General features: G+C 38.9%; 1 protein-coding gene across 1 annotated transcript; it reads right to left on the reverse strand.

The window, feature by feature from the left end:
- Positions 1–109: 109 nt before the first annotated feature.
- On the reverse strand, positions 110–9,850 carry LOC105226856 (autophagy protein 5). The gene is made up of 6 exons (XM_011205965.3): positions 9,553–9,850; positions 9,400–9,499; positions 5,154–5,259; positions 4,860–5,082; positions 887–992; positions 110–459 (listed from the first exon to the last, which is right to left on the reverse strand). Exons 1-6 carry the CDS (start codon positions 9,706–9,708, stop codon positions 338–340), a joined length of 813 nt encoding a protein of 270 aa, XP_011204267.1. The 5' UTR covers positions 9,709–9,850; the 3' UTR covers positions 110–337.
- Between the last annotated feature and the right edge of the window lie 4,806 nt (positions 9,851–14,656).

The raw sequence follows: 14,656 nt of genomic DNA on the forward strand, positions 1-14,656 counted from the left end.
GGTTTTTGTTTTACTCTTTATTTATCCATAACTTTCAGCCTTCAGACAAGCATTAACCATGATTCGGGTTATGAAATAATTTATTCAACCTGAACGGAAACACTTCGCGTATTTTTGTACCAAATGAAATTTATTTGCAAACTTGGAAACAGCAAGAGAAAGCTTAGAGAAACCGAATCAAATACAAAAATCATAAAAAATGCTGTGGTCTATTATAAGTTCCCATACACATATCTTCACTTTTCTCCTACTTTTTGGTCATAAAATTTTCTTTTGCGGCAAAATCAGATCAAAATTGAATGTCTACCTAATCTATACTCTAAAATATAATTAACTACTAAATATTTGATTCATAAACTAAAAATAAGTGTAGAAAATTATCAGGATAACTTAAATGTTCCGATAACCATTGTAAATTTGCTCCATCGTGTATGCTGATACCTTGGGTCCGAACTTCAACTAAAAGAAAGAAAGGATATTAATAAAAACAAGAATAAATGTTAACTTCGGCTGCACCGAAGAATAATAAATTTAACAAATCTATTATAGCGTAATAGAAACAGATCTTGGTCGCTCATTTTGTCTGCCAGTGGTCCGATCTAAACAATTTGTAAGAAAATTGTAACGCTGCCTTTGATAATAATCTTTGCCAAATTTCGCCAATATATCTTGTTAATTAGAGTTTCCATTCAAGGAAATTTTTATTGGTTAATTTGTATAGTTGCTAGGTGTGCAAATTTCTTATTTATTTAGCTAACCCAACTCAGTTCGTCAGTGATCATTTATATATGTGCTTTATTTGGTCTCGGAGTTACGAACTTTGTGGCAATCTTTATATTACTTTTCAGGGTATAAATGTAATGACAAGTAGTGTATTTAAACTTACCAACTTTTTTAAGTGGTGTCGACATCTCAATCATCATTTCACCAACAGTTTTCTTTTGCCCGTTTTTGTTTATAGGTGTTATCAACTTTTGTATATAGGTATCTTCCTATAAATGCGAAAATGAAGAAATAATATTTTTTGAAAATATGTGCAATATTATAGAGATAATATAATCATTATCCAAGTAAATTAGTTTATCTATGGGTAATTGGAGTATTATAAATACAATTAAATATACCCATTTAATATGAATTTTCCTTTTTTCAAAAAATATAATATTTAGGATAGATATAAAGTTACATATACTTATGTATATAAGAAATATTTCCAATTCCGAGAACTGAGGACCCTCGGGGATTGACCAACAAGAGATATTTTGCAAAGCCATCAATTAAGAAAGGAGTTCTTCGGAAAAGAACGAAAGGTCCATTTATAAAACTTATTGAGCCTTAACCCTTTCATGCCCGAATTAAAGTGGGCGAAGCTAAAACATTTTTTAGGACAGATATGTGTTAGTCTTAACTCAAGTATGAAGTGATTAAAATTTCAAAGTCCTGAATGTCCTGGTTCGTTAATTACAGGATGTTGCCTATAGACAACAGCACTTTTACAAAATTATTTTAAACAAACTTAATACTTTTCCAATGATTTATTTTTATTTTCAGTAACTATATTATGTTTATTTATTCATATTTTTCCCTTGGTTTAACAATAAAACAGATATTTTAATCTTTTTAAGCACTTTTCGCGTAAACCCCTTTTTTCGCGATCTTGACAGTTTCACTCCACGAAAAACGCCTACTGAATGAACCCTTGCATAGCTTACGATAGAACAATTCACTGTAAGCTTACACAATAAACCAGACTACATAATGCAAAAAACCACGCGTCAAAAAAACTGATATAACGGGACTTAGAAGCATATATGTAAATGTTGCATATATGCAACATCGGGCATGAGAGGGTTAATATAATTATATAATAAAAAATATTTATAATTCGTAAAGTAGTTGTATTTTATTGAATTGAAAATTTCTCTTTATTTTTTAGTTTATGTATCTTGCATGTAGTTGAAAACTAAGCAGATAAATAATCCCTGTTATGATTGTTAAAATGTTCAATTAGTTTTATATTAATATTAAATATAACATAAATATATGGTAACATTTTAGCAAAATAGTAGTATACGAAAGTTCTATTTATGAACTTTAAATAATAATGCCTTCAAAATTAAATGTGTGCGGCTGAAGTTTTATTATATATAAAATTTTCTTCTGGAGAACCTCCTATATCAACACATACTCCGAATGGGTTCGGTTAGTAAGCACTGCATCGAATAAAATCTTTCAAACTAGTAGTGCGAATATTATGAACGAAAATATGTATTTTATTTTAAAAATGTATTTTAGATTTGAAAAAAAGAAGAAAACAATAATTATATTATATTAATTATTAATTTTTTCAGAACCCCATCAATTAGTGTTTTCATGGTAGTGTCCGATACTATCATAATTGCTGAATACTCCTTTCTTTTAAGGTTTTGAAGGACTTTAGTCACATTTTTTGTTGTCTTCATCTCCCTTTTTACTAAAGCCCATCTCTTAATCGGCCTATGTTCTAATTAGTTAGGCCGATTCGCTGAATTAATCATTATCTTGGAACCACTCTAAGGGTGTTTTACCATAGTGAACGTGAAACGATTGTACCCGATCAAATGAATGAACTGCTCTTTTTGCTTCAACTGTAACACCTGAAATTCCTTTGGAAACTTTGTAACTTTTTTTGGCTTTGAATTTTTCAAAAACATTTCATCGGCTGTATAAAATTCCTGTTCAGGTGCTGAGAAGAGTACGCTAAAATGTAAGTCTCATCGTGCATTATATAGCATTCGACTTTCGTAACAAAATATTTCGTCAGCTTCTTAGCTCGTTGTTTTGCGGTTTCTTTCTTGACTGCTTTTCTCTCCGGAACTTTCAATATCTTGTACGTCTTCAGTCCTGCGTACGGAAGATTCTGAGCCAGTTTCCTTCTCGAAATGCTTGGGTGTTTCTTGATATTGGACACAACGTTCATCGCCTTCTCATGATCATCATAACGCGAGCAATGGTTTTAGGGTTAGACACTAAAGTTGCTTTTAAAAAAATTTAATATTTTAGCGCATCCCATTTCGCTAAGATAAAAAGTTTTTTATATGAAATTTTTAATTGCACAGTAAGGAAAAAATGTAACGGACAATTTTCTTCGACGCATTATTCCTAAGTTTATCTCAATAACTTGAACAAAACCTGAAACTGACCACTGCAAGCTCACAAAGTCCGTTATTAAAAAAAAAAAAAAATAACGTACCACAATTAAGCTACAATATTGGCACGGCACGGTTTCGTGTTATTAAGATCCAAAATAAAATAGCATTGGGCGAGGTATCGCTCATTGTTCAGTAAAATCCCAAGTTAGATGCATAACATTTTCACTTTACGGTCTAAAAATCGCGAAAACTGAACCCAATTCCTAATTTCCATATAACGCTTTGCCTTAATCGAGCAAGTACAAACTTCTATAAGAGTGTAGAGCTGCTGGCGTATGCCGAAGATATTGATATCATTGGCCTCAACACCTGCGCCGTTAGTTCTGCTTTCTCCATGCTAGATAGGGAAGCAAAGCAAATGGGTCTGCCAATAACGAGGGTAAGACGAAATATCTCGTCGTCAAACAAATAGTCGTCGCACTTGCGACTTGTCTTTCACGTCACTGTTGACGACAACCGGAATGTTTAACGTGGGATCCTACCTGCGAAGGTCTAACTCCACGGTACTCAAAAAGTACAACGGATCAAATCAATGCGTTGATCAGCGCCCTGAAAATGCCAGGCATTTCCAGTACCAATTGGCAGTGTGGAATGGACACACTAACCACCTTGGTAGGGTTCAAGGCCCATCATCACTGTTGACAGTCATAACTTCGAAGTTGTAGATAATTTCGTCTATCTTGGAACTAGCATTAACAGCAACAACAATGTCAGCCTCAAAATTCAACGCAGAATAACTCTTGCCAACAGGTGCTACTTTGGACTGAATAGGCAGCAATTGAGAAGTAAAATCCTCTCTCGACGAACAAAAACCAAACTCCATAAGTCACTCATTATTCCCGTCCTGCAATATAGTGCAGAGGCATGAACGATGACATCTGATGAGTCGACGTTACAATTTTTCGAAAGAAAGGTTCTGCGAAAGATTTATTGGTTCGTTCGCATATCGCATTCGATGGAACGATGAGCTGTATTAGATATACGACGACAATGACATAGCTCAGCGAATTAAGAGACAGCGGCTACGCTGGGTAGGTCATGTCATACGTATGGACGAAAACACTCCAGCTCTGAAGTATTTGACGCAATACTCCCCTGGGGAAGCAGAGGAAGAGGAAGACCTCAACTCCGTTGGAAATAGGATAGAAGTTTACTTCTGCATACGAAATAGAGATAACCGGAAGTTTTGTAGGATAAGAAAAGTATTAAACCTATCAATTAGATTAAGTTATCTCACAGATTGAGAGATATTTTTGGAAAAAAAAGTCAGCCATATTCAATGAGGGTCTCATATACGGTATCTGGGTTTGAAAAGCTCTAGACCGATTTCGATAATTTTTAGCAGGTATTATAATCTTTCTTCGATATACTTATGTTTGAAGTGATGCGAAGCTGATGGATACCCGTCGGAAATTGGGTTAGTTAGGAAGTTGATGGGGCAAATCCGTCCAACTTGGGAATTTTATATGGGCGGCAAAAGTGGTTATTGTCCGATCTCATTGCAATGTATATTTTTTAAACTACAGCAGCGCCTACAACTATCGCTATTAGTTTCTGGTGTTACAAACAACCGTAAGGCGAATAAAACTATTGTACTCTGTGCAACATATTGCGAGAGTATAAGAATTACTTTATTAGCATAAGAAATTGTTAATGATATATACTCACATCAGCATAAAATCGAACTGGTATGTATTTAAATGTTTCTTGATCTCCATTAGCCTCCATCAAACGCCTATTAATCGCCCAAAACTGATCAAATTTATCATTGCTTAATCCTTGCCAGAGTTGGTTGTGATCCTTCTTTTGCATCGAAGATATTATTTGTCCTCTATGCTTCAGAACATCAGCTTCCTTTAAACATGACATAAAATATGATTCCAAGAGGTCTCTGTAAATAATTATATGTATTACATATAAATTGTATTTTAGATTATTGTATTTAATAAAAAAAACACAAACCTAGTTGAAAGCTTCACTAAAACGTCTTCTGGGAATTTAGAAAAATGTATTGTAAGATACCACGGCACACTATCTTCTTCAGGATATAGTAGATCATATAAAACCCCTTTATTAAAACAAGAGTCAATATTACTTCGTATGCAACATATTTATCATATTTTAGATATATCACGTAAATTATGCATATTTCATTTAAATAGACTTCCACTAAATCTACATTCAGGGAGAATATAGAATGATGCATGACGTGTCCTACGGAGTAGAGTTATGGGCCAACACATTAAGGGAAAACGTAAAGCCTGCGAAACTGCATCGGTAATTAATAGCATTTGAAAGAAAACAATGTTAACGTTGAAAAAATAATAATAAATGTCACCACTACAAAAGAGGAAATAAAGAGCGATACTTTGAAGCAATAGCAAACTCATTGTGAGCAAAGACGTCCTCGTACGAGGACGGCTAGGATAGTTAAGAAGAAAAAAGGTTAACTTCGGCTGCACTGAAGCTAATATACCCCCCACAGGTGTATTTCTTTTAGTTACTATTAGTTTGTATGGGAGCTATAGTAATCCGATCTGAACAATTTTTTTCGAGATTATATTGTTACCTTAAGCAGTAATCCATGTCAAATTTAGTAAAGATACCACGTCAAATGCGAAAGTTTTCTATACAAGCCATTGATTCCGATCGTTCGGTTTGTATCTGAACAATTTCTTCGGAGATTACATTGTTGCCTTAGAAAATAATCTATACCAAATTTCGTGAATACATCTTGCAAAATGTGAAAGTTTACCATACAAGAACGTGATTCCGATCGTTCGGTTTGTATGACAGCTATATGCTAGAGTAATCCGATCTGAACAATTTCTTCGGAGATTACATTGTACCCTTAGAAAACAACCTGTGCCAACTTTTGTGAAAATACATTGTCAAATGTGAAAGTTTTCCGTGCAAGAACTTAATTCCGATCGTTCAGTTTGTAGGGCATCTATATGTTATTGTGGGCCGATATCGGCAGTTCCGACAAATGAAGAGAAAATGGCGTTTGCAAAATTTCAAAACGATATCTTAAAAACTGAGGGACTAGTTCGAATATATACCGACAGACGGACATAGCTAAATCGAAGCAGTTCAACATACTGATCATTTATGTATATCTTTATAGGGTCTCCAACACTTCCTTCTGGGTATTACAAACTTCGTGACAAACTTAATATACCCTGTTCAGGGTATAAAAATATAACGGAGTGCTTCAGAAAGAAACATGGCGAGGTATTATACTACTCAAACCTGGGCATCGACATTTTAGGAAATATTTATATAAAAAGGACAAAAAATAAGAGCTGTCTTGTATATACAACGATATGCTCGAGGATGACACTGAACACACGTTTTTGAAATGCGTACGCTGGAAAACAGACCAAAATACGAGCTTCAAAACGATTTAAAATGAGAAATACATAGAAATCGAGATACGGTAGTACAAAATCACTTAGAAAACACGACTACTTCCAGTAGGAATTGGCAGAAATTAGCAGAATGAAAATATAGGCAGCGATGATGTGCGTGACGTTATACTCGTATGGACTAATGCCAAAGCGGATGTCCCACAGCCTCTAAGAGTGCGGTGGAGAAGAAAATAAGGCTGCAATAGGCATACAAGAGGATACTTCCACAAGTAGTGTGTTGGGTTCGGATCGTCGATCGACGAATTCCTCAGTCAGTCTCGAGCGGCTATTTGAAGAGATTGGATTCGGGAGTGTTTCTGGTGAGAAAGTCCCTTTATTAAGGACGCGGAGATCCCGTTATTAAATTTTTTACGAACTTAAGGAATGCGGATTGAAACCTTTATTGAATTAAGCGGCGATTAATGAGTGTTAAAAACTTGGAAAAGCAAAGGAAAACCCCTTTTGCTGGACAGTGGAGTTATCGGAGATCAGATCTTCCAGCGGAATTTGATTGGGTATTGTATAAACTTGCTATATATAAATCTGAGATGAGGAAGTCCAAAATATCATCTTCTGTGAAAGCGTGGAAGGTTGTCATAAATCTTTCAGCTTTAGACATATTCTCGCTAAGAACTCTATCCCTTTGGAGCATTTGACAAATGGGGCGAGTGTTTGGACGTTGAGCAGTGCCGAGTGGTTACAGTCATTTCGGGAAGGCTGCACAGCCTTCTAAGGTCTTTTGAATACGCTTCGTCTCCAAACTACAACAGCGAACTCTGACCCGTTACCTTTAGCGCCAGAATCAGCCCTACACTTAACCTAAGAAATGAGATAGTCGACGCGTGACGACATTATGATGATGAGAAGTAGGCATGGCAATGCATCATAAGAATGTCAAGAAAATGGTATGTAGTATATTTGATTGAAATTCCTAACATATCAGGTTTAACCTAGATGTGGGCAGTACCGCGTCCATTGTCTAATTGTCGTTGAGTCCTTTGTAGCCTTGGGGCAGCATCGTTTTTGTGAGGTTTAATTCTTCTAATGTGTTTATTTCCACTTTCAATAGTTTCCTACATAATCGTTATATGGAGAGTGAACATGGATTATCATCTGTTTCACATCATTTGAGGATGTGAGATTCGTCCTTAGCAAGTAAAGGTGTTAATAGCTCCACTGTAAATGAGGGTACAGAACCGTCGGAAATTGGTACGTATTCTTCAAGTTCGTCGACATGAATAGAAGAATTTTTATACCCTGAACAGGGTATATTAAGTTTGCCACGAAGCTTGTAACACCCAGAAGGCAGCGTCGGAGACCCTATAAAGTATATATTTAAGTGATCAGTATGTTGAGCTGAGTCGATTTAGCCATGTCCGTATGTCTGTCTGTTTGTACATATACGAACTAGTCCCTCAGTTTTTAAAATATCGTTTTGTAATTTTGCAAACGACATTTTCTTGAAATTTTTCGAGATGATTTTCTAAGGCAACAACGTATTGTCCAAAGAAATTGTTCAGATCGGTTAACTATAGCATATAGCTGCCATACAAACTGAATGTTCGGAATCAAATGGGGAAACTTCCTCAATTGACGATATATCTTCACGAAATTTGGTATGAGTTATCGTTCATAGAAATAATGTAATATTGTTGAGATCGGCTCACTATAGCATATAGCTGCCATACAAACCGAACGATCGAAATCAAGGATGGAAAGCTTTCGCATTTGACGTGGTATCTTCACGAAATTTGACATGAATTACTGCTTAAGGTAATAATATAATCTCCAAAGAATTGTTCAGAACGGGTTACTTCAGCATATAGCTTCCATACAAACGGAACGATCGGAGTTAAATGCTTGCGTTGGAGAATTTTTCAGTTAACGAGATATATTCCCCAAACTAGTAAAATCTTTTCCTTTGGATAAAAACAACTGGCCGGTTACGTCTTTAGATTTACTTAAGCACATAATTACTAAAGGAAATGCACCTGTGAAGGGTATATTAGCTTCGCTCCAGCCGTCTCCGCGTGAAGATGCTCGATGTGAGACTAGTGCTGTTGTTGTCGTCGCGGTAGAATTAGGGTCGGCTTTAGTATACGATCCTACGATTTCAGGGGTAAAAGTGGTATGGTTGGATAGAGCTGATGCTCCAGATTAAGAAAATGTAAGATAAAATTTTCAACTTTAAATGCAAATATCTCGGAAACTATAAGTTTGCGGCGGCAACAATTATATATTTTCTTAATCTGGAGCATCAGCCCTATCCAACCATACCACTTTTAACCCTGAAATCGTGGGATCGTATGCTAAAGTTTCCCCTAGAATTATGCCGAGTTAAAAACCAGGGTCCGTTCCGGTTACCTAGACTCGACTGCCATGAAAGACGATTAACTCGGACTTTATCTTGCCAACTCTATGTAGTAAGTAATACAGTTTTGTGTCATATTGGGACCTAAGTTATAGGAATTTTAAATGGTTGAATTTTCGAACTTTAAATGCAAATATCTCAAAAACTATAAGTCAGCGGTAACTATATATGTGACCTTCTCTATCCGTACATACCAATTTTAACCCCGAAATCGGAGGATGCTATTCTAAAATTTTCCCTTTTAATGCAGTCATTGAGCTATTTAAAATGTTAATATATGATATAAATAAATCTTCTCATCTATTTTGATTTGTAGCATCTGGTTGCCTCTGCGATATTCATCAAAAACAGTGAACAGTGAAATTTAGGTGACTGGCCTCTTTGGTTTTTAGTCAATTTGAATGTTTTTTAAGATTACTTAACTTACCAATTGGATAGTGTAGTTTTAAAGGGATTCCATTATAATCAAACCATATGTTTCCGTCCTGTTGTTCATGTGATATATAACGACTAAAATATTTTTTAACCTAAAAAAATAATTTTACATACATTAACATGCTTAAAAAATTTAATGTTTTACCTTATCCGTTACTAGAGGTAAATAACTTAAACGCGAGACCATCAAGTAAAAGTTTTCAGGCTGTTGTAAACCGACGATTTCTTCCGAGTCAGCTTGAAAGCAAATAGCAATTTGACCCTCCCAGATCATTCTTAAAATCTCCCGATCGTGAGCCATTTTATGTACCCAATTAAACAAACGCTCTCTTATTATATTACTTGTAGCAAAAGTAACCAAGTAAATTAGCAAAAATAATATTTTAAAATCTGCCTTGTTTTTATTGGCAACACATATTGTACCTGTCTATCAACAATTCAACACCAATTACATTTCGATACCAATAATCGGAAATTATGCCTTCACTCATTATGACATTATAGGGTGTTGATACCAGCAAATAAAATAAATTTCAGCATTTGTAGTTGATGCCATCATTCAACGTTATAAGGGGACTCTATTGTTCTTGCAAGATTGCATGACGACATAAAATACAAAAATCGTATACCGCAATATGCAAGGGCACGAGAGCGCAAACTGCTGAATCTAGTGATATATGAACAGCTGATTCGGTCCATTTATTGGGAATGAATATTGAGCGAAACTAATGTGAATGACTATCTTAATAAGTATTGTGGCACGATTCCAATTACTTTGGCAGTCGGGTAAAAAAAATTACTTTCGATATAAATGGGCTATATACGGATAGGGGAAGGGATATCAATTATGCTAACACTTATATATATCAAAATATTCCCGATTAAAAATTAAAAAAATTGTATTAATAACACTTAGTATATCACAATGTTTCACGAAATTTTTTCACATTTTTCACTTTGTATACTTAAATATACATAGTTATACTCTAAACGTTGAAATAAATTCATAATTCACTTTTATTTTGTTATATTTTAGCTAAATGTATTATTTAAAAGTCATTAAGCACACGTTGAAAAGGTTAGATTGTTCACAATTATGAGAAAAACACCAAGTATGTAGAATTTTCAACGATTTTTCTTTGTTTGTATTTTCGCAGGATCAACTCGAATATATACTATATTAACTGTAGTAAAAAATACTTTCCAACATTTTTCAAGCTATAATTGTGTTGTGAACAGTTTTTCCTTATACATATGTATGTGTGGTCTTGGTCGAGCCAATACTCAGCGTGACTGAAGTACTTTTGCATACTACTTCTTTCCCTGGTCGAGCCAATACCCATTGTGGCTGAATTACTTTCGCTTAGTACTCCTTTCTGTGTTGGCGGCATTCGGCATCGCTTGAAAAAAAAAACTCTGATCGAGACAATACCCAGGGTGACTGGAGTACTTTCGCGTAGCACTCCTTTAAAAATCTAAGTATTTTATTACGTATCGAAAAATTAAAGAATTTCTTTTGCCATGCAGTTAAGGATTCGGCATGTAGTAGCGGGACACTTTGGTAGTATACATGACGCATGCATGTTTCGACTAGTGCTCTTCCACTCTCAAAGATTCACGTTTTTCTTCTTCTAAATGGCTAGAAGGTGATTCTACTGTCACGCATGACTAACACTCATGGAAGCATACGGCTCGTACCATGCATCATGACTCCTATTATCAGTAACTCGAATATGTACCTCGAATATTACCACAGAGAACATTCACTGCACCACAACCACAGCAAAGAACGTACGAACCAATGGACGTCGACTCATCAGCCCAATTGAAACGGCCAACGCGACAGAACTACAACGTACAATCTCAGCACGCAGGCAATTAGCAAAACAACAGACCAATTCCCACGACAGCCGGTTCTACGCACCGGAATTGACTCGGATTTCATCCGACCAAGGGCTGTCCTTTCGGCGATCTAACCCCGTTTGGATCGGTAAGTACTAATTTGTGTGTGTCGTCATTGGAGCAACGCCTTGCAGCAGGGTTGCTCCGCATCCTCCTGACTCGTGCTGGCATTGAGTCCAACCAAGTTGCCTTCGCAATACTGCGATACAAGCCTCTACGGCTGTGCAATCTGCACATAGTTCGCGCGCCGCGCGGCCACTCAATCAGAGTGGCCAACCGAGGACCTCTACGGTCAGGAGCTCAACCAGGCAACATAGCTCCCACTCTGACTTGTCCCCCCCCCCCCCCCCAACCTTCATCCCGCTCCAATCCTCGTGCGAGAACCAATCAGCAACTCTTGGTTCCTCGCCCAGTCTGTTCCGTGTGTCAGACCGTCATACGTCGGAATGTCACATCAGTTCAGTGCAATTCCTGCGCTGGCTGGTGTCACTTCCCGACGTGTTCCGGCCTGCGCACCACACGTGAGTGGAGTGTATCCTACGTTGCCCCATGCTGTAGGAGTCTGCCACGCAACTCACAACAGTGGCGTCGCCATCCAACACCCCAGTGCGACAACCGCCCCTGCGGGTTCTGCAGCTGCAACAAACACCACCAACACGTCACTCCCTCACCCCCAGGATCACCCACGGACACCCGCGACAAACCCGACTCCTTCAATTTAACTGCAACGGACTCCAGAGCAAGATCGAGGAGATAGTTGCACTTATGAATCGGGAACGTGTATCGATAGCTGCGGTCCAAGAAACCAAGTTAAACAGCCGCTCAGATCTTCTGAGTTGTGCAGGTTTCAACGTTATACGTAAAGATCGCGAGCGAGATAGTGGTGGTGGCCTAGCCTTCATATTGCACAACACCGTGCAGTATCGTTTAATCGAAGAAGACATCGACCCCAGGGATACTACCCTAGAATGTCAGGGCATAGCTATCCGGTCAGGCGATGTCGAGCTCGAAATATTTAATATATACATCCCCCCAGTTACATGTTGCCCTACAGGATATCACCCGAATATAGGTGCGCTACTTCGTGGTGAAAACCGTATGGTACTAGGCGACTTTAACGCGCACCACGATATTTGGCATTCCTGCCTGTCAAATGATCGTAGGGGGATGGAGCTGGGGGAACAGATTGACGACTCGACATTCTGCACACTGAATGACGAAGCCCCCACCAGAGTTATGGGCACCTGTATCAGCTCGCCCGATATTACCATTGCTAGTGGTGGTCTGATAAATAGCATAACCTGGCGACCTATGCTAACTCTCGCATCAGACCATCTACCCATAATTATCTCGATCGAGAAGCCTCCTGATTTCGTTTCTGTGGACAACCGTAACTTCATTAACTTTAAAAGGGCTAATTGGGTCGGCTTCACAGAATTTACCGAGAGCACCTTCAACGCTCTACCCATTCCTACGGACGTATGCGTTGGCGAGCGTCAATTCCGCAAGGTGATCGCAGCAGCTACCGCTCGCTTCATCCCGGCTGGAAGAATAGCGGAAATTCGCCCCCATTTCCCAGCCGAAGCAGCCGTTCCAGCTAACGAGCGCGACACCTTACGCCATGCCGATCCCGGGGATCCCCGAATAAGGGATCTCAATTTGGAGATTCGGCGTATGGTAAATCAACATAAGCGGACGAAATGGATAGAGCACCTAAAGTCCTGCAACCTCTCCACCGGTATGAGTAAGCTTTGGGCTACTGTCAAAGCTTTGTCTAATCGGAAGAGACCCGACGACCGAGTTGAAGTTCAATTCAATGGTCATGCCTCTTCGGACCCGAAGAAGTGCGCGAGCTATTTTAGCCGGCAGTTTACACTGCACCCTTCGGTAGACAAGGCTAAGAGATGTGTCCTCGATCTGTCGCTCACCACTCTTCAAATCCCCGATGTGTGGAAAGTCGGAAGAGTGGTCCCACTACTGAAACCCGCCAACAAAGGGGAATCTTATCGTCCGATAACTCTCCTCTCCCCAGTAGTGAAGACACTTGAGGCCTTGTTACTCCCGACCTTCACTCACCACCTGAGCCTGGCCAGCCACCAGCATGGATTCCGCAAAGTGCACAGCACCACCACAGCACTTAGCGTCATAAACGCCCAGATAGTTCGTGGCCTCAACCAGAAACCACCCTGCGAAAGAACGATCCTCGTAGCGTTGGACCTGTCAAAAGCTTTTGACACGGTCAATCTAACAACGCTACTGCAGGACATCGAAAAGACCACCCTCCCTCCAGGGCTAAAGAGGTGGACCATGAACTATTTGAACGGTCGTCAGTCATCCGTACTATTTCGAGGTAAAACATCCAAACTAAGAAGAATTAAACAGGGGGTTCCGCAGGGTGGTGTCCTCTCCCCGTTACTGTTTAATTTGTATATCTCGAAACTTCCCCAACCACCACAGTGAGACGCGCATGCTACCCGTAAAGGAGTATAATCTACTCCTCTCCAGGCAGTTCCTGCTGGGTTGTTTCCGTAGGAATCACCCCTGCAGCCATCTGCTTGAAGCGGAACCGCCTCCCAGGAGCATCAAGAGGTCATTCCTCGACTATGTCGACGACATCGAACAATACGCCGACCAGACTTCAGACGCAACAAAATTTCGACAGGCACTGACCGCCATTCACAGTGGAGCCATCAACACCCTCACCGACTCCCTTCCCGTGAATGGCTTTCTTGGAGTCAAACCACCACCTATTACACACGAAGAGCTCCAGTTGCCGCGAGAAACGCGAGTGACCCTAGCGCAACTTCGTTCTGGATACTGTAGCAGGTTAAACTCCTACTTATCCAGAATCGACCCCGACATACCTAATGTATGTCCTGCATGCAACGAGTCCCCGCATGACACTGGCCACCTCTTTGCATGCCCCACAAACCCTACCCATCTAACACCTTACTCCCTTTGGTCCGACCCCGTCGAAACAGCACGTTTCTTGGGCCTACCGTTAGATGACCTCGACGACAACACAAACAACCCTTACCATCCTAACGGGGATTAGCTAACCGCTAACAACAACAACAACAACAAAATCCTTTTCGACAAGCGGTTCAACACATTGGTAATGATTTAAACGAACAAGAGAAGACTCAGTAAAGCACCAGAAAAAAACACCAATGGGAAATCAAATAAATGATGAACAACACGAAATACAATCCCTCTACAACGAACCATCCAGCGAAATCTATGACGAGCATCAACATTTTTTATAAGGCATCACGAACTACCACCTTACAAAGGATAGTACCAGATGGTAAACCTGTGAACATCTTAATATACTCAGGTGCGACCAG

The sequence above is a fragment of the Bactrocera dorsalis genome, chromosome 4 (genome assembly GCF_023373825.1).
Source record: "Bactrocera dorsalis isolate Fly_Bdor chromosome 4, ASM2337382v1, whole genome shotgun sequence".
In the NCBI taxonomy this organism is placed as follows: domain Eukaryota; kingdom Metazoa; phylum Arthropoda; class Insecta; order Diptera; family Tephritidae; genus Bactrocera; species Bactrocera dorsalis.

Excerpts from the sequence above, each read along its gene's own strand:
- LOC105226856 (XM_011205965.3), bottom strand. The coding sequence starts at position 9,708 with ATGGCTCACGATCGGGAGATTTTAAGAATGATCTGGGAGGGTCAAATT. Across the intron at positions 5,260-9,399 it reads AAAACTACACTATCCAATTG|GGGTTTTATATGATCTACTA; the intron begins GTAAGTTAAGTA and ends GTTTTAATAAAG. Across the intron at positions 5,083-5,153 it reads TTAGTGAAGCTTTCAACTAG|AGACCTCTTGGAATCATATT; the intron begins GTTTGTGTTTTT and ends AATTATTTACAG.